This window comes from Silurus aristotelis (assembly GCF_946808225.1).
Source record: "Silurus aristotelis genome assembly, chromosome: 4".
Taxonomy (NCBI): domain Eukaryota; kingdom Metazoa; phylum Chordata; class Actinopteri; order Siluriformes; family Siluridae; genus Silurus; species Silurus aristotelis.
This window is the reverse complement of record NC_139577.1, coordinates 29,582,302-29,609,715: the sequence shown is the minus strand read 5'-3', so window position 1 is coordinate 29,609,715 and position 27,414 is coordinate 29,582,302. Positions and strand designations below refer to the sequence as shown.

The 27,414-nt window shown below is 38.4% G+C and overlaps 1 protein-coding gene across 7 annotated transcripts in view; it reads left to right on the top strand.

Moving 5' to 3' along the window:
* Positions 1-242: 242 nt before the first annotated feature.
* inpp4b (inositol polyphosphate-4-phosphatase type II B) overlaps positions 243-27,414 on the top strand; it is a 765,675-nt gene continuing 738,503 nt past the window's right edge. For all 7 annotated transcript variants that reach the window (XR_014533081.1, XR_014533083.1, XR_014533084.1 and 4 more), the window contains exons 1-2: positions 243-667; positions 8,630-8,695. Coding sequence is in view for 3 of the 7 variants with exons in the window: in XM_083538648.1 (XP_083394774.1) it covers positions 619-667; positions 8,630-8,695 (115 nt within the window). In the remaining 4 variants the exon portion in view is untranslated. The remainder of the gene's footprint in view (positions 668-8,629; positions 8,696-27,414) is intronic.

Sequence of the window (27,414 nt, the reverse complement as noted above, 5' to 3'; positions counted from 1 at the left end):
TCTTTATACTTCATTTTCTCCCAGGTTTCTCAGTAGGCTTTCCAGCTCACCTGCTGTGGTGAAGATTGTCTACATAGAGTTCGGCTTTGACTAATCATTCCTTTTTTTGAGAATAGAAATTAAATAGGAAAGGAAAGGAAAGGAAAGGAAAGGAAAGGAAAGGAAAGGAAAGGAAAGAAGTCTGTGGAGGAGAAGGAGAAAAGGAGAGAGAGTGCAGACTGAGGGAAAGCGAGAGAGAGAGAGAGAGAGAGAGAGAGAGAGAGAGAGAGAGAGAGAGAGAGAGCAGAAGCAGACAGAGGGATGGTAGAGAGGGAGCAAGTCGGTGCAGTGTACGCTGGCTGTCTCACTGACGGGAAGGAGATTGATGGATAGGGCTGTGCAGCGTACATAACACCAATTCTCCTCAAGCTCATCTCCTTCTTCTCTCCATCGTCACTGTTCTTTCCCCCTTTCACTCCAGGACCCCTCCCTCAGCGCATCCATATTCCTCCACGTCGCTCCATGCTGGCAGAGGGAATTCTTTAACTCGAGCTCTTTAGTCTGTGCACTGTTTCTTCAGTGCACTGGGAATTCTGGGCAGCACTGTAACACTGGATTGGATTCGTAAGGAATTGTGGGATGGCAGCGATTGAGGCAGACAGTCTGGCAAGAGGAGCCACAGCAGCTGGTGAGTCATCTACTGGCTTATCTACCGCTTTTACCGAATGTCCTTGCTTTATTCTCTGTGGATCTTTCTTTCTCTCTCTTTCTCTCTCTTTCACACACACACAAACACCCACGTACTCGTACGTTTCTTGCTCTCTGCGCATCTTTCTCCGTTTCTCCTTCAACCTCTTTCTCTTTCCCTCTCTGTCCGTGTTCTCCCTCGCATCTCTCGTACACATTTGAATGTTATTTCTTGCCTTGTTTACTTTGCGTCGGCGAAGTGTGGTCAGAAGGAGAGGATGCGCAGAACGCTAGCGAGATTTTCAGGTGAAGTGAGTGACACCGATCGAGGCTGCGTAGGTCTAGTTCTACCCAGGACATGCGATGCAGTTTCCAAACGCACCAGAATCTCAAGTAAACCAAAAGTGCCTTAGAGGAAAAGGAGGTTTGAGGTTTAGATAAGTTTTTTTAGCTATTAAAAGCTTTCCAGGTTTTTATAACAGAGGCAGAATTGGAAAAGCAGTTCTGATTGTGGAGATCTGGTAGAATTCAAATCTTTACCTTTACAGCTTTATTGGATATTTTCATATGAAGTGTTGTACAGTGTTTATTTATTTATCTGTTTATTCGATCTTGTATGTTAAATTTGAGAAAAAAAAAGGTTTCTGACTTTACTAAGGTTGTATAATCAAATTAAAAAAATGTGTGCTCATATGTCATATTTGTGTTTCCACTTTCATCAAGATGTGCCTTCTGACTCCATCCCCAGAGGAGGACATTAATGTGACATCCCAAAGTGCTTTAGTGTAATCGCTAGTTCAGGCAGGACTGAAGTGGTAATGATAACCACTTCCGTGTGCTTTTGCACAATTTACCACGCACAAAGACTGATTCGGAAGAATCGCTGACAGCTGTGTATTTCCTGCCTTGGTTTAGCTTTCCTTGTTGACAGAGCAGAGACAGAAGACAGCTGACAGTAATCTATTTGCACCAGCAGTGGGAGCTCAGGTGACCTAGAAAAATTTCTCAAGATACAACATTAGAACAAACATCGCTCACCTGACCAGAGTCACCTGGAATATTGGTATCATTTACATGCAACACCTGACGCTCAGGATCTTTTTTTATTCATTCGCATGAACTTTAAATCGTCCCTAAAGTGTGTGTTTGAACAATTCTTTTAAAGCTAATAGCAAAAAAACCCTCCATGTTTAAATTCCCTCAGTGCCAGGTACAGCGAGTCGCTGTCTTGTTAACAGCCACTGAGTAATGGCACACGGTGTTACCTGGAAACGTGGTGTTATTGAATCACGTAGTTCATGGAGATGTTAAGACAAATCACGATGTCCTGAGAGACGAAATGCAAGACGAGGCTTCTCTTATCTTCTCTTCTCACGTCCTTTAGAAGTAAATGACTTTCGTGAAAGTAACAAAATTGGAGACAATAAATATGAGATTCCTTGTGGAGTCTGTCTGCCATAATGGAATCTGTATTCATGACGAGGATGATGAACTGATGTTTGCATTCAGAAGAATCACAGGCAGGAATGGTGTGTTGTGTTCCACCCCCAAAGCACCTTCCATCCCTCCTCCCAAGTTAGGCAGAAGGATCGCTCTCAGGCTGCAGGCAAAAAGATTACATTTATTCTGTATTTGTGCCCCTCTCACTCTCTCTCTATATGTGTGTGTATATGTGTATATATATATTACTCAGATATAAAAAAAATTGAATCTAACAAAAAATAATTTTGAATCACTAAAAACTAAAAAATTTGTTTTACTGATGTGCCAAGTTTCAAATCAAGCGCCAAAATCCACCATGATTCTTCTTCTTCTTTATTGGCGTTTGGTGTCCTGATTATTAACATAATTTAAAAGACCATAATTACTTTAAAACATATTATTATTATTATTATTATTATTATTATTATTATTATTATTAGAAACAAATATTTTGCTCTATGTTGAGTTTGGTTTCACTAATAATAATTATACATTTGCATAAAGCATCCATTTTTGTCCATGCCCATGTTGATTAGAGTACTAAAAACCTGAAAAGTATTAATTTAAGGTACTTTTAGAACAGATAAAATTGTGTGATTAAGTTGCGATTAATCACAAGATCACAAGTTAACTCATGCAAATCATGCAATAAATTGCTATGAAATATTTGAACCAATTGACAATGATGTTCTTTACAATGATGGATAAGCTATAAGAAGATTGGTATCACCCTGAAACTGAGTTACAGTACAGTGGTCAGGGTCATACAGAGGTTTTCCAAGAAGGGTTCCAGTCAGAAAAGGCCTCGCAAGCGTCCATCAAAGAAGTTGAGTCCTCCTGCAGTGCATCAGGTGCAGAAGCTGCTTCAAAAACAGAGTTGCTGCAGCATTGCTTTAGAGGTTGCAAAAGCTGAAGGTCTGCTCGTCAGTGATCAAACTATACGTTGCACACTGCAACAAGTCGGTTGCATGGCTGTCGTCCTAGAAGAAAGCCACTTCTGAAGCTGGCTCACAAGAAAACCTGCAAACAGTTTTCTGAAGGTGAAGAGGATAAATTACCAGAACCATGTCCTGTGGTTTAAAGAGACAAGATAAACTTGTGTGACTCAGATGGTGTCCAGCATGTATGATGATGCCCTGGTGAAAAGTACAAAGAAAATAGTTTTGCCTAAAGAGAAACATGGTGGTGGCAGCATCATGGTTTGGGGCTGCATGAGTGCTGCTGGTACTGTGGAGCTGCAGTTCATTAAGGGGATCTCAACATGTACTGTGACAATTTGAATCAGAACATGACGTCCTCCCTTTAGAAACTGGGCAGTTTTCCAACATGAAAAACCCCAAACACATCACCAAAATTCCAACTGCCTTTCTGAGGAAGCAGAAGGTGATGGAATGGCCAAGTATGTCTCCAGACCTAAACCCAATTGAGCACCTGTGGGGCTCCTCAAGCCGAAGGTGAAGCACCATGTGTCTAACATTCAGCAGTTCTGTAATGTCATAATGGAGGAGTGAAAAAGGATCCCAGCAACAACCTGTGCAGCTCTGGTGAATTCCATATCAAGGAGAATTAAGGCAGTGCTGGGTATCAATGGTGTTCACACAAAATACTGACACTTTGGTCCTGACATGTTTACTTAGGGTGTACTCACTTTAGTTGCCAGCTGTTTAAACAATAATGTCTATATGTTGAGTTATTTTTAGAGAGCAGTTAATCTGTACTGCTATACAAGCTGCACATTGGCTACTCTAAAATATATCCAAGTTAAATTTTTATCCTTTTGTCCCTTGGGAACCTATAAAATATTTTGTGTGTATAAATATAGTGGCTCTAGTAACCGAGACGGTACAAAGTACTGAAAATATAATTAATACATGGCGTATCAGAACGTATAAGAAATGTGGATTTTAGATTCTCAAGCAATTATTGTCATTTGGCTTTCTGGCATACGTTCCCAGGGCCGCTTAGATACAGTGCATTGTATTTTCCATCAAAAACATTCTCATGCTAGTACAAATAGGTCAGGATCTAAGAATACCACCAAGCTACAACCTTGATAGTGAGGATGTTTTTACTGCTCATTTAAGTGTTTGGGGGAGAGATGGCTCAGCTCTTCTGTCTTCATTTGAGGACTTAGTGACTCAGCTGTTCAGACAGCCAAGAGATGTTAATTCCAACACCTGGGTGCCAAAATCCTCAGAGCTTTGATGTACTGTAGGACTTTCTTGCCTCCTGAGTAATGGTGGGTCAAGTTGAGCCATGCCAGAGACTTGACAAAAATGTGGTGAAGAACATGGATTGAATTTCATAGTAGTTGAAACAGTTTTGAGGGTTTGAGTCACCATTGAGTTTTATCAAAAATGCCGTCCATATTTGTCGGTGTACAGTTAATATCTATAGGCAGCTTTGCTGTGCACTCATTTTCTTTTTTAGATTACTGGAATAGGACTACTACTGGTATAGGACTATCACTGAACACCATATTTGGGGGGTAGTCCACTGGAACAAAAGAGCGGAAATCTGCAACACCTGTAAACTCAATTGTAAAGAGTAATTTTGCTTTGTTTAGTAGCTCCTTGCTCCTTTCTGGTTTTGAAAAATAGCAAAACTCAAAACTGAATGAACTGTTGGAGAAGGCAGCACATGTCTGATTTAAAGGATGACTGAACAAAAAGACAGAACATTTCGGATTTATCAAATCAAAAAAATTCAGGAGCTGCATGAAACATACTCTTTGCCCAGCTTGAATTCAGTTGGGGTTAGCTAGGAAAGTTTGGGTTATGTGACTAGAAGCAATCTAAGTGGTGGTATCAAAAGGTTTCGAGTCTAGCTCTGTTGAAAAGAAAGTACTTTATTTATCAACGTTTACACACTATCACCTTCCGAATAGTCCCCCTGCACAGCAATACAAGGCTCCCAGTGTTCCTGCCACTTCTAGAATGTGTCCTTTGAAGCATGTCAAGCACCTTCTGCAATTTGTGCTGGCTCTCCAAAAGGTGTAAAAATGGTGACCTTGCAGCTGGATCTTCATCTTCAAGAAGAGGGCGAAGTTCGAAGGAGGCAAATTTGGATAGTAGAATGGATGCGGAAGTGAAAGCATGTGGATTGTTCTCCGACGATCATTATGCACAAGTTGCCTAATGGTTTTGACATTTTCCGGCGGTTAAGTTCAATAACAGGTCTTCCCGATCTTTCTCGTCATCTTTCAGTGATGTTCTTCTGCTCTTGAAGCGTGCGTGTCACTCAAAACACCTCGAACGACTCGTTTCAGCATCGTTGCATGTCGAAAATATGTAAAGTCAAACGTCTGTTGCAGATTTGCCCAGTTTCACGCAGGCTTTCACATTTGCTCGTTGTTATAACTTGGTGTCAATGGTAAACTCGCAAACGTGATAACACACATCGTCAGAATAGCACCAGATAGTCTCTAAACTTTTGATACCACCTCGTAACAATGTAATGAGTTGTCCTACTGCATCCAGAAATTTGCATACATAAATACATACTGTGATTTCTAGAATTATGGATTAAAACATTAAACGAAGCACTTTAATATATGAACCGCTTGATGTTGATGAATACAGATCAGTGAAACTGCTTCAGACATGTTGTAGGCAAGTGCTGTATTGGGTTATAATTGATGTGAGGTCAGCACTTTTCAGAGCAAAGTTACTCCAGTATTGCCATCTGTTTATGATTACTCTAGTAATATGTTGTAGCAGCTTTTTATCACTTACTCTTTTCTGCTAAATCTAATGTGCTACATGCAACACTGACCCCTAGTGTACACGCTCAGTTTATAATAAAGGCATTACCTATGACGATTTGCTCATATGCCTTGACTCAGTGCCTGTAAATATGCAATTGCAGAACAGAAAATCAGCCTGCAGTGTGTGTTGCTCTGGTATGAGTGTAACAGGTGCAATGTTATTGCTATAAAAAATAAATAAAAAAAAACTTTATTTTTCAGTGCTGGGATGAGAAACAGAACACCAGCCAAAATGTATGAATCCAGCAGCTGTCATCTCATTATATATTGGCTGTATTGTAGGCGAATGGAGAAATCATGGATAAAAATGGGATATTGTAGAAAAAAGAGCTATAGTCTCTAACTGTACATTTGCACACTGGAACAATTAGGTAGGTGTGTGATAAAATGTTCATTACACAAGCACACAAATGAGAAAGGTGGTGTATGAGGCAGCAAGCCAAAACCCACCATGTTCATTACATCATTATATCCATTACCACTGTTTTGCCCAGGGGAAGAGGAACATTAAGACACATCTGTTTTTCTTTCTATTAGTCTTCCCATGTCTGTCTCTTTCTGTCTTTTTCATCTGCAGCCTTTTGCTATCTGATAAAAGGAGATAGTAAATAAAGAATGAACCTCTGACAGGTGCTGATCCAAAAGAAAGGCTGCATTGCCGGCACGTACAGTTACGCCAGTACGAGTCAGCTGTGTGTGTGTGTGTGTGTGTGTGTGTGTGTGTGTGTGTGTGTGTGTGTGTGTGTGTGTGTGTGTGTGTAAGTGTTTGTACGGCAGTACTTTATCAATGAATATGGGTTATAAATACAGCTGTGTGGGCCACTGTGGGTGCTTGTTAATCATACAGGACTGCTAGTAAGGTCACTTTATGGACTTCTTAACAAAGTGGGTGCACCATAGTAAGTCAGGCCCAGGTGGCCATGAGCCTGCCCTGTGGGAGTTATGATGGGTGTAATGATTGCGCATACGTGTTTGTGTTTGTGCACGCCGTGCCAAGTAATTTCTCACAAAGCATCTCTGGCCCGAGATGCACTCTCAGGAGGATCGTCATTAGGAGCGGCGATGCATCATCATGGACTTTATCGCTACACTCACTGACCCGTCTTGTTTTAGACAATGACCTGATTGGCTAGTAATCTACTGATAATCAACCACAATCACCACCTAATCAGCTACAATCAGTCTCTATCCCAAAAAAAAGCCATGTAAAGCCCCTTTTCTTTAAAACTTGCATTAATGATGCATGAGTGTTAAAGGCCCAGAGCCCTTACTGCAGTACTTGAGTTTTTGATGGCATCAGGTGATCAGGTAGAGTGTCATTTATACTTCAGGTATTCGTCTCCACCAAAATTCAGTTGAATGGCTTATAACATAGAAAAGCATGTGAGAATGGGTTATGGACAGCACTGGATTGAAAAGGGACACATGTGGAGACAAGGTGGGGATCGTGTGAAGGCTGTTGAAGCAGGTGGAGGCAAGTTGGGGATGATGTTGGAACAAATACAGACTTGGTAGGGATGATAATAACTTTGTCCAAAAAGACAAAGTGGAAATGATTTAGGAGCATGTGAAATGGTAGGAAATGGCAGGGATGGTGTTGGAACATGTCGAGACAGGGTGGGAACAGTATTTGGAGCATTTGGGGACCAGGTGAAAAGCACTATGGAGGATGTGCTAAATAAGGACCATGTGTTAAACTGGAAGGTGTTCGAGCATACAGAGACAGAGGGGGAATTATGGAGGATGTTGGACGTTTTATGTGCAGCTTTCTAATGACTATAAATAGGTATAGTGAAAGTCTGCAGCGATGCAGCAGGACCAGCCAGGTGACGAGATAAAACACAATCTCTCTAAATTCTCCCCACTGTTCTGGAGAACTGAGTTTACAAGTGCCACCTCAGATCTCTACTGAGCAATTCCACAAATATTTTCTAATAAGAACCACAACAACTACAACTCCTCAATACACACTTACACACAGCTGTACTTCACATGCGATTGCGCTTCCTCAGTGGTGCCGAGGGAACAGAACGTGACACTGGCAATCAGCTCTGTGCAATCAGCTAGATCTTTCATCATGCATGGCATTGTGAAGAGCGTGTATTCTGTCCCCAGACTATGAGAAGAGATGTAATTCGGACTTCCTGTGCGATATGATGAGCTTAGTGGATTAGTGGGAGGCTTTCCAGTGTTTCTTTCTTTCTCTCTCTATTTCTCTTTCCCTCTCTCTCTCGCTCTCACTCACTGATTATGGCCCCTGAGCTTTGGGCCTTGGTAGGCCATGACTGGTAGCAGATGGTGTGCGCAGAGCTGGCCTCGCTTAGGTGTCTGTCACGAAAGCCACTCATGGCGATGGATGTGCAAGTTCTGTCGCTCTGACATGTTCCGCCATTGGAGAAATGGATCACAGTCAGTTTGCATAATCTGAAATGGCTGTCACCATCAGTCATCCTGGGTTTGGAGGCTTTATGTCTGGCGCTTTAAACAGACAACACGGATGCACCAGAGTTTCCTACACTGCTCTCCAGAGACAGGAACAGTCCACGTTTTCTTTTCCATTAGACTTAACACTAAAAATTATTTTTCATTCTGTCAACTTTGTGTCTATGATAGTTTATGTCTAAATGTAAAAGTGGTAATACACAAATTTTATCCAGTGATTTACATATGGTGGAGAATTAAATTGCTTTCTCCCTCTATTTCCTTTTCCTCCAGCCTGTCCGTCACATCCTGGTTTGATCCTTAGTGTCCCCAGAGTCCCGCACATGGAGTTTTGCCTAGGTAAGTAATACAGATGTGTTCTTTAATATGCATGGATATGGTAGGAAAGTTTAAACAAAAAACAAAAAAAAAAGATAAATGTGAAATATGTCAGGCTGCATAGTGAATAATGAATTTGCCATCCATCAGTTGGAGTGATCCTGATTTGGGGAAATTACCAGTGCTGGAATCAGTTACACGGCCCTGTGGGAAAGCTGCTCTACACACCAGACATAACGTATTCTACAAGGTCACAGGAAATAAGGCCATAGCTAGAAATCCAGCAGCCTTTTCCATGAAGACCTTTATTTCATACCGATCATCCCTTCAAAGCCAAAGGGCTTTCGGAATTCTGAATGCTCTGCTGTTTTTTATTTTTTCCCAAGCTTATAAATGTTTGATAGTTTGCATAGGTTTTTCTTTTGGAGCATTTTAAGATCACAAGGACATCACATATCTTAAAGTTATACTAGGGTATATGTACATGTGTGTTTTGTTCATCTTCCGATATGCCCCGAGGGGATTTGTAATGCATGTTTCTCACTAAAAAGGACAATGCCATGTGGACTAAAATAGGAAAAAATGGCCATCTTTATTTGTATTTTGCTGGAGCGGTGACAGTGTAGGATTAATTGAAAGGCACTGCAGCACCAGTATGGTTTTTTAGACCACTTAACTGCTATTAATTCATCTTCATACAGTGACCGTCAAAAGTTTTGAAACGCCTAATCTTTTATTGTTTTTAAAACACAGCCATGTTCTTTTTGCTTCTATGCAACAACCTAATGTAGATGGAAGGCAAAAACGCTTGAATTAGACAGTACATGACTGTAAGAAAGTTCTGTGGACAGATGAGTCCAGATTTGGCTTTGACCATTTTGGCTTTAACAGAAGAATTCGAAAGCATGACCACTATCAGATTTCAGCAGATTTCAGTCCCATCCCCACAGTTAAACTTTGAGGTGGAAGTTTAATGGTTTACGGTTGTTTTGGAGCAGGAAAGGTTGGAGACTTATTATAGGTGAAAGTCAAGTCAAGTCACATTTATTTCTATAGCAATTTTCACAACAGACATTGTCTCAAAGCAGCTTTACAGAATTTACAGTTAAGGTGAATGGTGTGTATTTATCTCTGATGAGCAGCCATGGTGACTGTGGCAAGGAAAAACTCCCTTAGATGTTATGAGGAAGAAACCTTGAGAGGAACCAGCCTCAAAAGGGGAACCCATCCTCATTTGGGTGAAAGGAATACTGAACCAACATGGCTACCATTCCATATTTAAACACCGTGAACAAAAATGTGTAAAGCAGTTATTGAAGCTAATTGACGATGAAAATTTTAACATCTGTACATTAACATATGAGTTTGGTCAATCTTTACACTAGTAAATTATCAAATTGCATGAGTGGCACTGGATCTGTATTTTTAATGATCATATATATAAAATATTCATTCACATATTCTCCAAGCCAGCAGATGGAGTTAGTGATGACTGGTTGGTGTGTTTGTATGCATTTAATCTTTCAGGACAGAGGCTAGGAGTCAAAAGGGAAAAGTTCAATAAAAAGTACAAAACAAATTGCCGATTTTATTGTCATACTTTATTTAGTTTGCATTATGTGATTCTTTTTTTCATTCTAGTTCTTCCTTCGTTCCTGTCCTGTTATTGATTTCATTTTGTCTGAGTGTATAGTTCAGAAGGTACCTTTTTGTTCCCAACCTCCATTTTCTCGATATCAATCATTTACCATTTTCCACCCAATAGCTATACTGTGTTGTCAAATGTTTGTGGACAGCTGACTATTCCACCTATATTATACTTCACATTGTTAGAAGCCCACTATTGTACAGAATGTCTTTCTATGCTGTGGTTTTATAGTTTTTCTTCACTGAAACTTAGATGGTCCAAAACTGTTCTACATGACGATGCCTTTGACATTGTTTGCCAAGGTTGCAGTAGAAGAACACATCTGTCCTTCCCAGAACCCTGACCTCAACCCCCTTTGGACAGACTGCACTCCAGACTTCACCTGATACCAGTACCTGTCCTCACTAATGCTCTTGTGGCTGAATGAGCATGAATCACCACAGCCAAGCTAGATAATTGGACTTATTATAACCGCCAAAGAAGATAAAATCTGGAATGGGATGTTTAAAAGGAACATATGGGGCATGACGGTCAGGTGACCTCAAACTTAGTGTAGTTTTCATCTATGAAAACATGAGAGCTTCCAGTCAGGGAGGGTGAAGGATTCTGCTGAAAAACATGAAGTAAATCTTTATCATTTTTTTAAATTTCTGCTGTGTCAGGGTTCGATATAACACACTAGAAGGAGGGATCTGAAGAATCAGCTCTCCTCTTCATACATGACCCCTCTCATTTCCTGGCTTTTGACTCTTATCTGTATTCTTCGTCTTATGATTACGGATCTTTCAAGTTTGTGGTTTGTATGTGCTCTAAAAACACATTTGACTAAAAGCACATTGATTTCTCTTTGCTCTTTCATCCTGCCTTCACTAACCACATGTTACAAATGGATCAGCAGAAAATCGTAAATAAATAAGAAAATGTCTGTTTTGCCTTACCACCCTGTAGTGCAAAGCCCCCCAGGGAATTTCTGCTGGTTTCTTTCCCCAGTAATAACACCGAAAAACACAGATGGTAAGAAATGTGTTCTATTGAATGGAGGTTTTTTTCTAACGTGGGAGTGTTTCACAGTGTGTTTTCTACTGCTTTAGAGATCTCATTTGTCTGTTTAGTAGAAAGATGGCTTTGTTTCTGTTGCTCTGGGTCATAAACATCCAGCCATATTCTCAATTTATTTGGCTGCTGTTTAAACCCATCTGTATCGAATGCAGTCCACCAGCATAGTTACAGCATTCCTGGATTTCTTTATTTTTTCTTTCTTGTTAAACCATTTGCAAAAAAAAAATAAAAGGTGAACTCTCTTCTCCACTGATCACTTGCTAATTTTAATTGCTGCTCATCGATCAATTGAGATGTTCAGAGGCACAGAAAGTGCATACAGAGATCTATAGAAACCCACACAGAGGAAAAGGCTATCGATAAAAGAGTAGGGGACTCTGTAATTGCAGTGTAGTGCTTAAAAATCTTGTGTGGGTTTTTTTTTTCTTCTTCCTTCCTTCTTAGAGCTTAGAGCTTGTCAGGCTGCAAAGATTGGTAGTGAAAGTAGACTAAAGAAATGAAGACTCATTTATGTGCCAGTGATAATGAGGACACTGGAGATGCCTTGGTGGGGACAAGCAAAGCATTTCAGATTGAATAATGGGAATTCTGTTTTTTTATAAAAGCATAGTGGTCTGTCTATGTTGGTAAATTTCTTTTGAAGAGCTGTCCCCATTGTCCACATTTTATGGCTGCTTTCCAATAGACAATGTCTTGTCTGGTTAAATGAAACCCTGCTGTGTGTATTTTTTTCCACAGGAAAGTTTGTTTGTGCATGTGGAAACACAATAATCACATGCAGGTTAGTGCAGCCAACACACCTGGTCCCAGAAAGTCTGAGCAAGGTGGTAAACTCCAGCACAGTTCACTGATTTGACTCAACTGAACTGCACCAAGTGATCATGCTGTGAAGTTTGGGCAGGTTTTTGGACGTGTGCCGTCATGAGATGATGGACAGAGCTGTGTACTGTAGCATTGCAGAAAAAAATCTTTTTTTTTGGTTTTTTTTTGTATAACAATACAATAGACATTGTCTCAAAGCAGCTTTACAGAGATAAAGCGGTTATAAAAGAATGTATGTTTGTTCCTTATAATTGAAAATGTATCCCTAATGAGCCACTAGCAAGGAGAAACTCCCTAAGCTGGCATGAGAAAGAAACCTTGAGAGGAACCAGACTCACAAGAGAATCCATCCTCATCCTGCTATCACTAAAATGCACACTTGGAAGTTGATTGCGCAAAAATATGTGTATGTATTTCTGCGCAATTAACTTCCAAGTGTGCATTTTAGTCCTACATGGCTACCAGCCTTTCTGTAGGATTATCTCTCTAGCTTCTTCTTTCCGCTTCTCTCATTAGGGGTCGCCACAGCGGATCATCCGTCTCCATACCCCCCTGTCCTCTACATCTGCATCTTTCAAACCAACTACCTGCATGTCTTCCCTCACCACACCTATAAACCTCCTCCTTGGTCCTCCTCTTTTCCTCCTTCCTGGTGGCTTCATTTTCAGCATTTTCCTACCAATATACCCCATGTCCCTCCTCTGCACATGTCCAAACCATCTCAATATCACCTCCCTCACCTTTTCTCCAAAACATCCTACATGCACTGTCCCTCTAATAAACTCATTTCTAATCCTGTCCAACTTCATCACTCCCAACGAAAACCTCAACATCTTCAGCTCTGCTACCTCCAGCTCCACCTCCTGTCTTTTACTCAATGCCACTGTCTCTAAACCATACAACATCGCAGGTCTCACCACAGTCCTATAAACTTTCCCTTTTACTCTCACAGATACTCTTCTATCACAAATCACTCCTGCTATCACTCTTCTCCACCCACTCCACCCTGCCTGCACTCTTTTCTTCACTTCTCTAACACACTCTCCATTACTTAAGGATTATTTCTCTAGCTATCTAACAAACAAAACATTTGTTTATATGTATTGTAATACCGAACCAAATAGCAAATGATTTGAATGCATCTGCATTGCACTGCTTTCAGTCAATGAGAAACCCAACATTTCATTAAAGGCATGTCTTCTTGCTAACCACTCAATTGATTCTTGCTGTTTTAGCTGAAGTAGGGGATAAGACTGTGTAGTTTGTGTCATTTTTCAGACATTCTAAAAATTTTTTCATGATTTGTGGTTTATATCTGTCTTTAGAACAGGGCTAATTTTGTAAAATATTCTTGTAGACTATTAAGTTATATTTTCAGTTTAAAGCTCTTTTCTTTTTTTTTTCTCCACTTTATCTTCTCAGTAGTTGTCTTTTCATTATCCTTATCACATGGTCTCTTCCACTAAAGACATTTTGAGGAATGTTAGTTTAATGCTGAACATCTTGCAAGTGTGAAAACTTCTGATTCTGGGGTACTTGATTTAATAGTGCATACTATAATATAGCAATACATCTGCTCTAAGACGTTTTGGTAGAAATAAACATGCATAAAATATGAAGAAATTCATATTGTGGATTGGATTTTTAACGTAGTACTGACAGTGATAAACAATGCAAGTCTTTTTTTCATTTCATCAGTGTTTTGCAAAATGAAATTTAAATCAAATGTAAATTTAATTTGCTTATGAAGTGGAAAAGCTCTAAAATCAACAGTAGACAGAAGGGTAATAGCCTCCAATATGTGGATTGGTTAAGAAATGCACCAGCAAACACAATGTTTCTATATATAAAAGACAGGAGGTGGAGCTGGAGGTAGCAGAGCTGAGGATGTTGAGGTTTTCGTTGGGAGTGACGACGATGGACAGGATTAGAAACGAGTTTATTAGAGGGACAGTGCATGTAGGACTTTTTGAAGACACGGTGAGGGAGATGGGATTGAGATGGTTTGGACATGTGCAGAGGAGAGACATGGGGTATATCGGTAGGAGAATGCTGAGAATGTATATACATATACATTCAACCTTATGGAAAAAATTATATTACAAAATGTATTTTGGGGGAAAAAGTGCTTTCAGATGTTGCCAAAAAGATTTCAATGAAGTTGCTTTATGTATATGTTAACAGGCTGCCTCACCCCACACAGTGAAACATGAAGGTGGAAGCTCAATGGTTTGGGGTTGTTCTGGACCAGGGAATGTTTGGGAATTTAGAGAATTCTGTCTGGACTGCAGATACCTGGAACCCACTACACCATACAAGACAATGACCTGAAGCGTACGTCCAAGCTCTGTAAATGTAAATACCAAACAGTTGGCTGGAGTGTTAGCTACCATGGAATGGCCTGCCCAGTCACTTCACCTAAATCTTAATGAACTGCTCTGTGATGAACTGAATCATAAGGTCAGAAAGAAATCTTTAGCTAGTGAAGAACTTCTTGAACAAGTATTTTAGCTGAACGTTTGAAAAAAAAAAAAAAAAAAACTCTCCAGATACCAAGAGTGTTTAAAGCAGTAAATTGTGCCAACGCAGGAATTTTCAATGGAAATAAAAATGTATATCTGTAAATTTTTATATTAGTTTTGTCAAAGAAAATCTTTATAGTGTTCAATTTTTAGTTTGCTGCATATAAACAAAGGAACATGCAAGTGTCTTTCAAAAACCATGAAAGTATAGGTGTTTCCAAACTTATAAACAGAACATGGGGAGCTATTCCTTGTAGTAATACTGTATCAGTAGTAGCATTGATGTTTTTGCCTGCCATGCTATGTATTTGTTTGTATTTGCCCTCTAGAATATAAAATAAGGTTGAGCTTTAGGTAACTTTTGCCTAAACTGAATAAAGTAAACAAACATATGAAAAAAAAGTCACCTATTTTGGAAACATGAACAGCTTATATTAAAAACTTGACCATTGCTGTAACTAAGGACACGGCATGCTATTACAGGAAAACAATCAACAATAGGGTGGTGTGATGCAGACCAGTGCGCAGTGGCAAGTGTCGATGGTTTTATATTTATTTATCTAAGAATGACACATCATACTTTATATTCATTTTTATATCAGATTTTCTTCTGGATCATTCATGAAACAACATATTTTGTCACTTGCATTATAGCAGCTATATTATGATAGAGGGGTATCTGTAGGAGTGAAAGGGAAAGTTTATAGGACTGTGGTGAGACCTGAGATGTTGTATGGTTTAGAGACAGTGGCATTGAGTAAAAGACAGGAGGTGAAGCTGGAGGTAGCAGAGCTGAAGATGTTGAGGTTTTCGTTTGGAGTGGATTAGAAATGAGTTTATTAGAGGGACAGGGCATGTAGGACGTTTTGAAGACACGGTGAGGGAGATTGAGATGGTTTGGACATGTGCAGAGGAGGGACATGAGTTATATTGGTATAAGAATGCTAAGGATGGAGCCACCAGGTAGGAGGAAAAGAGAAAGGCCAAGGAGAAGGTTCATGGATGTGGTGAGGGAAGACATGCAGGTAGTTGGTTTGAAAGAGGCAGATGTAGAGGACAGGGGGGTATGGAGACGGATGATCCGCTGTGGCGACCCCTAATGGGAGAAGCCGAAAGAAGAAGAAGATTATAGCAGCTATAAATAATTCTCCACTTCAACATTATTATTTTTATTTTTGTGAGCTTGATTAAACAAACAAGAAAGAATGATCATGCTACATATTAAGTGCAAAACCACAAATCACTGACATTAGAGTATCTTTCTTTAAATGCTAAATAAACATCAATTTAAAAAGAAAGAAAAACACCATACCAAAAATCACACCTGTTTTTAAGACAATATTTGTTCATTTGGAGCATTCATCATTCAATTCCAAGTGTTTGTTACTATAGAAACTATAAAGTATTTGAACATTAATATGTCACATAAATATAAATATAACTGTCACAGCTGCTATTAGAGAAAATGAACTCATTAAGAAGTGTGGAAGTGAGAGGGAAGAGGAGCTGGTAAATATAGTTGTGAATGAGTCGTGTGTATTTTATAGCATACTTTACTGCCAAGTTAATCTCTTTTAAGTCGAAAATGAATAAAGAGTAAATTTATGTTGCCTGTGCACAAGGTTAGCCTCCTGGTGTGGAGAAATTCTGACAGTCTGTTCCCTGTGTGATGAGCCGTAAGATCCATTGCAGTGAGCTGGTTCAGTGCTAACCAACACATCACTGTTCAGGAAACACCCCCCAGAGAGACATAGCCTCTTATTCCTGCCATGAAGTGGATGCTTTATATTTTAGCTCCGGAGTAATAAAGTATCAGTTGTATAGCTGCGTAATGACATTTGTTCGAATGAGCAGTAAACAGCATGTTTGCATTTATTTAGGGTTGGGGATTTACCTTTGCATGGCAAATGCTTGATGTCAAAAACAGTCTTTGTGTCGCTATGAAAAATATTTTTGTAACCAAATGTAGGAAGCTATTTTTATGTGAATAGCATCTATAGAAAGAATTACTTCGTGTGCATGCATATGTAAGTGAGAGAAAAATCTTATTCTGAATAAAATGATCTTCCTTATGTTCAGGTGGTCCTGTGAGGCTCATCACATTTGCTGTCATTTCCGCTTAAGAAGTTGACAGTCGTACAGCTATTCTCCTCGGAGATGTAATAGATCAGATTGTTTCTAAATACACTCAGATTTTAGGCCATGCTAATAAGGCTCTTCACAGTAATATTTATATCTTATATATGTTTGATTAAAAAACTAATATTTCACTTGAAAGAATAAAATAACTCAAGTGCTGCGGAGGAAAATAGTTTCAAAAGGTTCTTGTCTTCAATACACTGGACAAAACACTGGGACACATGCCTTACAATTGGGTAGAGTGGAAGAACTTGAGTGGCCTGCTATAGAGTTCTCAATCCTATTGAACACCTTTGGGATAAATGTGAACACTGACTGCACCCCAGGCCTCCTCACCTCACCTACATCACTACCTGACCTTACTAAAATCTCCATGGATGAATGAGAACAATTCTTAATCACAATCCAGTCACACATTCTTGTCCATATAGTGAGTGTTCATCTGCGTGCTTTTAGAAAAGAAAGCCAGGATGTAAGCCCCTCAGGTATTTTTAGCAAAATGTTGGTCAATACTCATGCACAAGAATCAATTTAGGGGTCCTGAAGCCGTTTTAAACACTGTGCCTAAAAAAAATTAACCACTTTAATCAAACATGTCTAAATGTAGACTTCAACAATATTAATCATTTATCTCATGGTCATTGCTATAAAAATCCCAGGACAAGAAAAATATACAAATCTGCCCTTCTGACCTAACAGTCTGCTCACATATCTGTTTATTCCTGTCTGTGTGTTTACACATTTTTGCATTTAAAGTGCTTTTATATTTGTCATGTTCCTTAGAGCAAAGTGAAATTCTTTCTTCGTATATCCCAGTGATATTAGGAAGCTGTGGTCAGAGCGCAGGATCAGCCATGATACAGCGCCCTTGGAGGGGTTAAGGGCCTTGCTCAAGGGCCCAAGAGTGGCAGCTTGGTGATACTGTGGCTAAAACCCCCACCTTTCCCAGATAGTAACCCAGAGCCCGATTCAGATAACTGTACTAGTAGTACAGTAACTGTACTAGTGTACTAGAGCCCGACCCAGACAACTGTACTAGTGTAAATGTGGTTCTGACCAATATAGTTAGTTACATTTGATCCATTAATTTTAATTTAACTTTTTTTTAGGCTGCACTTTATTTGCTTGTTAAGTAAGAGGTATGTATACTTTTACCACAAGATGTCAATCGTGTCAGTCAAACCATAATGATTGATTGTCACAATGGTTGATAATAGCAGCCTCTCCTAGCAAACTTGTAGCTGATCCTTTAATAAAAAAAGGAAAACAACAACGATTCATACAACTTGCTATCTAATGTGTAGTAGTTTTGGAAATCACTTTTTGCTGTGACTGAATTCTTGTAGTGTGTTTTGAATGTTTCGAATCTATCTATCTATCTATCTATCTATCTATCTATCTATCTATCTATCTATCTATCTATCTATCTATCTATCTATCTATCTATCTATCTATCTATCTATCTATCTATCTATCTATCTATCTATCTAATAATGAACTTTTCTTCACGTTTGGTCTTTATGGCCCCCCAAAAAAAGGGTGTCTACAAATCTCTAAGATTTCTAGTGTGATTACTCAAAGTGAATGTCATGATCATGTTACTAGATAGACATGTTCTATAGTGAAAGCAAAACTAGTCATTTTAGTTTCGTTATAAGATAAGGTTCCTCTAAATATAGTACTCTACTGTATTTAAAAAGAAATCTTCCATGGGAGAAAAAAATCTGTTTTTCACCTTTTTTTCAGTGTTTATCGAAGGTGTGGTAAGTGGTAAAGAATGTCAGAGTTTTAAAGTCGAAGGGTTTTTTAAGGCTGTCACACATTTAAATGGCGGAAAATGTTTACAGTTCTAGCAGGAATACAGGATCGGCTTAAAGTTTCTGGTTTATGCTCAGATTTTTTTTTTCCACCTCCGTTTAAACTACATAATTTCCATTAGTCAACTGCATATTGTGTTTCTAAACATACAATCTATTTTTCTCATTATAATAGTGGCATAAGTGCAGCACTTCTACTCCTTTGGGCCTATTCAGTTAGTGATTTTGTTGCCAAGGCATCTGAGCTGTTATGTAGAATGTGTATATGGATGTTTGTATTCATTTATTAATTCAGAACCCTTATTTGTTTGAAGAAAACCCTGGTGAGAAAGCTCGTTTTGCTGGAGTGTAGGTTCTCTGAATACGCTCATTTTAGTGGATCGTAAGTAAACAAATATTCTCTTTAGAGACTCGTAACCAATGGGCAAAATGATTGTTTGTTTCGAGCTACTTGGTACATTCATTAGTTTACAACTGTGCTACTCAAATGGAGTTTTATTGCAATTTCCGCCATATGTTTCTCAGGGACCAAAGTGCTGCATTAGACAACACAAATCTCATAGACGTAAGCAGACCTACACAAAGAACTACATAAAGTGCATGTGTGCAAACAACACAGTCCAATAAAAACAATAGTACAGTCAATTCCATTGCAATGCCGACCAGAACGCAAAGCGTGTGGGGATGATGTACACATGCCATTGTCTATTAATTAATAAATACTCGAAATATTTGAAAGTAAGAAGCAGTTTTCTTGCAGTGATGCAAGGACGGTGATCATTAAGTGTGTAGTCAGTCCAGTCTCTTTGTGTTAAGGAATCTAATTGCTTGGGGGAGGAAAATTTTACACAGTCTGGTTGTGAGTACCCAAATACTTCAGTACCTTTTGCCATACAGAAGAAGGATGAAGAGTTTGTATGAGGGATGTGTGTGCATTGACATTGCTGGTGGCTTTGGGGATGCAAAAGGTAGTGTAAAAATCCATAACCGAGGAAAGAGAGTTTTTAAATTGCTGCCGGAAACCGGCTTGAAAATCATTTAGTGTCACTCACATACTGTTGATATGAACAGCTTCCTGGCTGTCTGGTTTTCTTCGGTTTTCAAAAACAGTGCCAGAAGGTTATGAGTCCATTAATCACTTCTGGCTACAAATGAATAGTGGTGGACGAGGTACAGGAAGCATGTACTTGAGTAAAAAATAGAGATACAGTAGATACAATTTGACTCCAGTAAATATAAACTCCCTTTAAACTTTCACATAAGTACAAGTACAAAAGTATTTGCCAAATGTATTTAAGTATCCAAGTACTATGATTTATTATGGCTATAATATTCCTATTATCATTACACAAGACTCTTTGCTTAATCAACTCAGTTTATGTGACTCTAAAGTTACTCTAAGCACAGAATAATATAAATGAGTCAAACACTGATAACTAATAAATTATCATGAGAACAAAACCTTCTTTTCAAAAGGTGATGTGGCAAGTTAGAGTCAACAATTTCTTTCATCATTCATTCCTCTCAAAATATTCTGCTTGCTGTTGACCTGATGCTGAACTGTATGTTGGTGTTAAGTAGATACGCCAAATGGCAATGGCGTTTCTAGCTTGAATGAAGCCCTGGGTGAACCACGACATGACCCAACGTCTCCCTCAATGATTAGTTTCAGCTTTGAAAAGCTCCTCTCTGCTTCAGCTACTGGATGAGTAAGAACATATTCTCAGAGCAGTCCACGAATTTAGATGCATTTCTGAGAGCTCTATTTAATGTAGAAATATAACTCAAAATGCATTGATTGCACAATTAGATACGTCATTTTGCACAATTTATCAAACACTCATAACCAAGAACCATCAAACTCCTTGGCTAATCATAGCCATAAGATACATACAACATCTCTAGCTTTATAAAATATGTCTTTTAAATGAGCCTTTCACAGACAATTACATTTACTTCGTTCCTGTCCACCACTGCAAATGAATGTGTGGATGTGTGTGTGTGCATGGAGACCTGCCTAGGTCTAGCTCACTCCTGTGAGATCAGGAACTTGATGCTTCCAGAATTAGATCTATAATGACCGTGAGAAGAATATAGAGGTTGCTTTAGATTAATGAAGTCATAGAGAAGGTCTTACAGTGACTGTCAGAAATGCAGCAAAGTGGAGAAAAGCACATGTCGGTGAAAGAAATTGAGTTTGATGACCTTTATAGAACACTTAAAACTGAAATATAATCAGATTTAATGAATTGTGAAATGCTAAGGAATTAAGCGAGGCACTGGATTCGGGATCTTTAATGGAGAAAGAACTCTATATGTAATAGACTGTAGTTATAGTAAGAAGCTTAGGTGGGGGGTGATAAAGCAGAGGCTTGTAAATGCAAAATAAAACACTGCGTTTTGATTTCAGGGTAAACAGCAGTGGTGCAATTTGCTAGCTGCATTTGCAGCAGACTCCTTGGCGAAACGGTAAAGAGTACAATTAAATCTATGTACTACTTCATAGTTATATAGAGGATGTATTGTCATAGCAATTGTAGCTGTGGGAGTAAAAGAGGAGCGATTTGAATATAAAATCATCTCACCCTGCGATGTTAACTGGTTTTTAGACATTATGAAAGGGCAAAAATAAACACACTCTGTACGTCCACCTTCGCCTCCGAGTGAGTTCAGTAAGAAATCTTCCCTCCTAGTGCAAAAATCTTCCATTTCTAGCAATTGATATGCAAATGACTACTTCGCAATCCTCCTGAGGCGAATCTTTTTTGGATTCTTAACCTGCAGTCTCAGCAATAAGATTATGCGTCTCACCGTGAGATCAGGAACACGACCCCTCAAATAGATACATTTATGCATTTACTAATGTATGCTTAGAGCAGCAGGTCAAGGCCTGAAAAATAGCAGTAGATGAATATTTTATTTCAGAGTGAAATTTTGTAGCAGCCAGTGGCCAAGTCTTGATCTCAGGGCCTGTTAGTGTTTCCAAGACCCGAATTGTCTGCCGATTAGCAGGTGAGGGCCTTTATTAGTTGCACTTGTTGCTAAGTAACTGCAAAGAATGATTCCCTTTTTCGCCCCCAACTAATCCTCCTTTCACATATAAACCACAGTTAATATGGCACATGATTGTTTAACCTCAGGGTGCATCATTGACCACACAGACACAGGTTTGTCTTGTTATTTTTGTGCACAACCTCAACTGGCATTTATTTATGTAATCAATAATTTCTGTGCTGCACCTAAACCTAACCCTAACCCTAGTAACTAAAATCAGACAAATATAACTGCTTTTCTCATAGTAACCACCCGAAGATCAGCTATTTATGTGTTTCTGGGGACATTGCTGTCCACTAAGAGATCTACAGTCAGTATATTTAACATTGAGAACCAATTCTTATTATTAAATAAAAAACTATTTACATATTTTTTATTTTAATTTACATAATTTTTTTACTGCAGCTCTAGTGATATTGATTAAGCTCATATTCTGAATTATTAGTACATTTTTTCTGTTGATTGTTGCCAAATCTATTTAATATTCAAAATATTTTTTAAAACAGAAGAAAGAAATCTGCTTTTGGCCGGAAATACACACAAAATCTGCTAATGCTATACAGTGTGATCATTACAATAATCAAAGCATTTATATTGGAATGGCAGTTTTCCTGTATCATTTGTTATGTTGGATACGCTTTGTGTATTTCTCTGCAAGAGTCTTCTCTGGTTAAAGCTTACAGCAAATTTATTGAAAAAAGCCTCTGTTTGATTCTCTCTAATCCCAGATTTCCAAGTCTGCTGTTGTAAACCAGCTGGCCGATACAAATTCATTTTTTTTCCATGAACACCTGATTAAACTATCCAATGTCTTAATGATAATCTGAACGATGTACCGAACTTCTGTGATCGAACACACCTGGATCAACTCTGCTAATGATATGAATCGGGTCAGGGAAATAGTTTGCCTGATGGAGTGAATTTTTACACAGAATCAGCGCTTTTGGAATTATTTGGAAGTATTTTTACAAAAAAATACTGCTTTTGAGATTTTTACAGGAAGGTCATATTTAAGCTAATGACCCTCATAAAAGCTTTGAATAGGATTGTTTAATTTTATTGCCAATTGGAAGCATGAATAATAGTCTTGTGCTCACAGGGTTTCGTGTAATCACTTTTGGACATAGTGTAACATTTTGGTAATTTATCTCTCAGGTTATTGAAGATGAACTGCATTAAAGAATGTGTCTCTTTTCTTTATAATTAGAGGAGCTACAGTATATCTGTCACATTAAAGGTAGTAAATATGTTTGAAGAATTATTAGAAGCTTTTCTCCAACAGAGGGATGCCCTGATGATTTACCGTGAGCAGGTCTAGTCGTGCTGAGCCGCACGCATACAGAGTCAAGGCTTGAATGCATTAATGCCTTTCTAATGGATGGCCAACATATTCCTCCTATAGCAGCCAATCAACAAAAAAGATTGTGAATTTAATTATCAGTTGTACATCGGGTTGTATTTTAAATATTAAACTAGGGGAAGGTCCTGTGTTTTTTATATTAAATTTAGGAAAGACTTGCATTTTAATAGGTGTGTGTATATTGCATTTGTTTTTGTGCTGAAAATGAAAAACTAATGATGAAATAATTGCTCAAAAACAATTTGTTTTGGTTAAAATGTCAAATATTTACAATTTCTAGTTTATCTTACTATTGAGTTATTTGGGTTTGTAGTTCTCTTGAACAACCCAGATTTAAAATAAATGATCAACTTTCAGCGCATAATCCATCGGTGGCTCGATGAAAAGTTTTCTAATCTATTTGAAGTTTTAATAAGGAATGCTGCCATCATTTACATTGTTTCTCACTTGCGAATAAATAAAAACAAATAAGTATCACTCATTCCTGTCTTCTTCTTCCTTTTTCGGCTTGTCCCATTAGGGGTCGCCACATCAGGTCATCTGTCTCCATACCCCCCTGTCCTCTACATCTGCCTTTTTCAAACCAACTACCAGCATGTCTTCCCTCATCACATCCATAAACCTCCTTCTTGGCCTTCCTCTTTTCCTCCTTCCTGGTGGCTCCATCCTCAGAATTCTCCTACCGATATACCCCATGTCCCTCCTATGCACATGTCCAAACCATCTTAATCGGGCCCCTCTTCATTTCTAATCCTGTCCATCATCATCACTCCCAGTGAAAATCTCAGCTCTGCCACCTCCAGCTCAATCTCCTGCCTTTTGATCAATTCCACTGTCTCTAAACCATACAACATCGCCACAGTCCTATAAACCTTCTTTCTTGCAGATACTCTTCTATCACAAATCACTACTTCCACTTCTCGTTGATTAACATGAGCGCTCGTATCCTGTAATACTGTATATGAGTAATGCATTTACTGCTTACATTCATCACTCCTCAGTAAAGTAAACTTTATCCTGGGATGGTTGTCAGTTTTATAATGTGGGACTGGAGAGAGAGTTGTTTGGTTATCTAGTAAGGTTCACTCTTTTCTGTTTTTAGGCTGAGTATTATTTCACCTTCAGTGAACATCTACTTTGGTCCATGAGCAGTGGAAAAAGTCCACCAGGTATTCCTAAAACAGGTCCTCATAACATGTTAAAGACAACACATAAAAGCATTTTAGACAAAAAACAAATACATAAGTGCATAAAGGCCACACTGTAGAGCGGATTTGCATTTCACATGTCAGCAAATCAAATTAAATCAGCTAAATTGCCCGAGCGAGCGCGCTCTGAACACAGCGCAACATCAATGCACCGAAAAAGTGATAAAAAATTAATGAACAGAATTCAATTAGACCAATATATATACCATTACAGAATCTCCCAGACATTGCTGAACATTTAAATCCCTGCCGCTAAGATACTCCTGGAAAGTGAAAAATTCAATCTGAGTTTTCTGGATTCATTTGTATATTTTAAATACTTATTAACCCCTTAGTCATCTGCATCAATATCCCATTGTTCTAAGCTGTTAATGTTTAGCAATGGATTAAATAAAAAGCCTATTTCTTTTCACTTTTTTATTTACGGCATTATCATTATTATAATAGGCTGTATATTAACTTATTTGGAGAAAACCGGTAGTTCTTTGTGACATTGAGCACCCCCATAAAACCGAAATGGCATGATCCTCGTTTCATAACACCTCTGCAAAGATCGGACTATGAGATTGGTAGTTGAATCGTGCCGCTCTAATCAAAGCACGGAATTTTTGACTATTCAGGATCAACCCTACTTTTTAGTCGTATGAACATATAGGTTTTGTCGTTTTGCTGGGTTTGATTTTGTCCTTTTGTTGTACCTTTTGTACATACCTGCTATAGTTTCTAGTTTTGCAGGTTATAAATCTATGGAGCGTTGTATTGCTGTGCCTTCACATTCCATGAGTCACAAAAGCATCTGCCAGAAGACTACACACTAATAGTCAGAGTGTGAAATTGGGATATTTTTGCACACCGCTATTGTGAATTGAACAGGAATTGATGTTTGCAGGGTACAAATATGACTAACCCCCCAAACAAACATTTTAGACAGTTTGCTGAGAATTCTTGTGGTTGCTAATTTCGTTTGTTTGTTTGTTTGTTTGTTTACTTCCTTGGATAAGCATAGCTCGCAGTACCAAACAGGTCCATTTCTTTTGCTAACAAGTTCACGTCCTCCAAGATTAACCCCTGCGGACTCCATTTAGTCACTGACCTTGCACTTTTGTCCAATCTTGTTTGTTTGTTTGTTTATTTATTTATTTGTTTATTTTATAGAGCCTGCAACACTAAACCACTATCCAGTTGTTATAACCGTCTTGCATTCTTTAGTGACATAAAAATGTGCTACCATTTCATTGTGCAGTTGTGAAATGACACTTGATTGGCTGATTGGCTCCCCTACAGTGATATTAGAAATCGCAAGACTCCCCCCCATGGCATTTCTCTCTAACTAGCAGCGCTATTAGCAAAAGTGTTTGGCACAGCAAGGCAGCTGACTACGTTTGAGCAAATTTAGAGCAATCCTGTGATTTATTTTAGCACTTAACGATTCAAGCAGTTTAATGACAGCTCTGAGGTGCTGTAGCTTCAGCATTAAAAGCATTGACATAACCTGCACCCACTAACACTCTTGGGGTGGTTTTATTAAACCCTTGCCACTAAGAATTTCAGTAAAAAAAAATTCCAAAGCCACAAAAATTCATAAGGTTGCTTTATTGGGTATCCCTTGTGCCAATTATGCTTCATGGCTTTTTGATGTCTATTATGAAAACCGGCTTGCAAATGAAGCCACTGCTTCTGTATGTTTATTTTGCACTGCCACCTGTTCTAGTAAGGGATAGAAAAATAAACTGTTTACCGTAGACATCTGTGTTATTCATTGCATGTGAGAATGAGTTTCCAATTGTATTTGAACTTAGACATATGATACATGAAAACGTTTTGTCAAGCATTTTCTTTGTTAGCCTTGAGCTTCATTTTTAATTGCCTAAGGCATGAATCCAGTACAATGAATAAGGATTTTTCATTAGTGCTTTCTAAGACCAATTTCAAAGCAGTCCAATGTTCGTGCACGTTTAGTAGAGGTGTAACAATTTTCACTAATGCATCTAATTAGAGCCTGAGATTTACATCCCTAATATATTTTTAAGGTTTTAATATACGCTTTTGATTCCTGCAATCCACTGGTATTATGTGCTTATATTTGATGATGAAAAATGCCTAAGTACGTAATTTCTCCATTATCCATGTGACTTTACCATGAGGAAGTGCAGCCTAAAATAACAGCCTTTTGGTATCTGAATTTTTGCTCCAGGTTTTTTTTTTAAACCCTTAATAGAGACATCATTGAAGTCATTATTAAGGGTAGTACTAATGCAAAACACCATCTGCTTGAATGTGCAACCCTAAAACCTGTCCCCTCTTCCTTTTAGACAGGAAGGGGTGTCACAAATGTCTTAAACAAGCTCAAAAAAAAAGGTGCCTGGCCCTTTTTCTTTTTGTTTCATAAACACGGTGGAGACACAGGTGTTGCAAAAGTGGATGCAAATAGTGTTGTCAAACGAATTGAAGTGCTAATATAATTATTGCAATGAATAACCATCAGCCAAGGAGCATTATTTGTCTCCCATAGCAACCTCATGTCTCCTCGCCTTTTCTTTAATGGGATTTAAATTCATTTTGAGGCCATTGAGCGCCATTGTATTAAACTAATAACGGAATAGAATTCATGTCTTTGCTGAACGCCGCTTTATATTCCAGTCATAAAAAATAAACAGTAAAGTGTAATTGCAGCCCCATGGATCTACAGACATTATTGTTCCAAGTGGGAGATTGTTATGGTAATTGTGAATCACGTTCGGCGTAATTGTGTTTAATTGTATTGGCGCAGCAGTTTTGCAGGTGGTGAAATGGCAAGTTGTGCTATTCATAAATAAAATTCGCATCTCCTGGGTCTCCTTGAATAATATTATATAAACAGTGACATAAATAACGTGATCTGTGTCATTTGTGCTAAACCTCCTATACATGCGTCATCATTTTAAAACATTATATATATATATATATATATATATATATATATATATATATATATATATATATATATATATATATATATATATATATATATATACTTTTTTTTCTTCATAGAGTTTAATTGTGGTCTCTCTATAGTGCGATGTTAGTAACATGAAGCTTTAGTCTGTAATTAGGAACCACACTGGCTGCTCC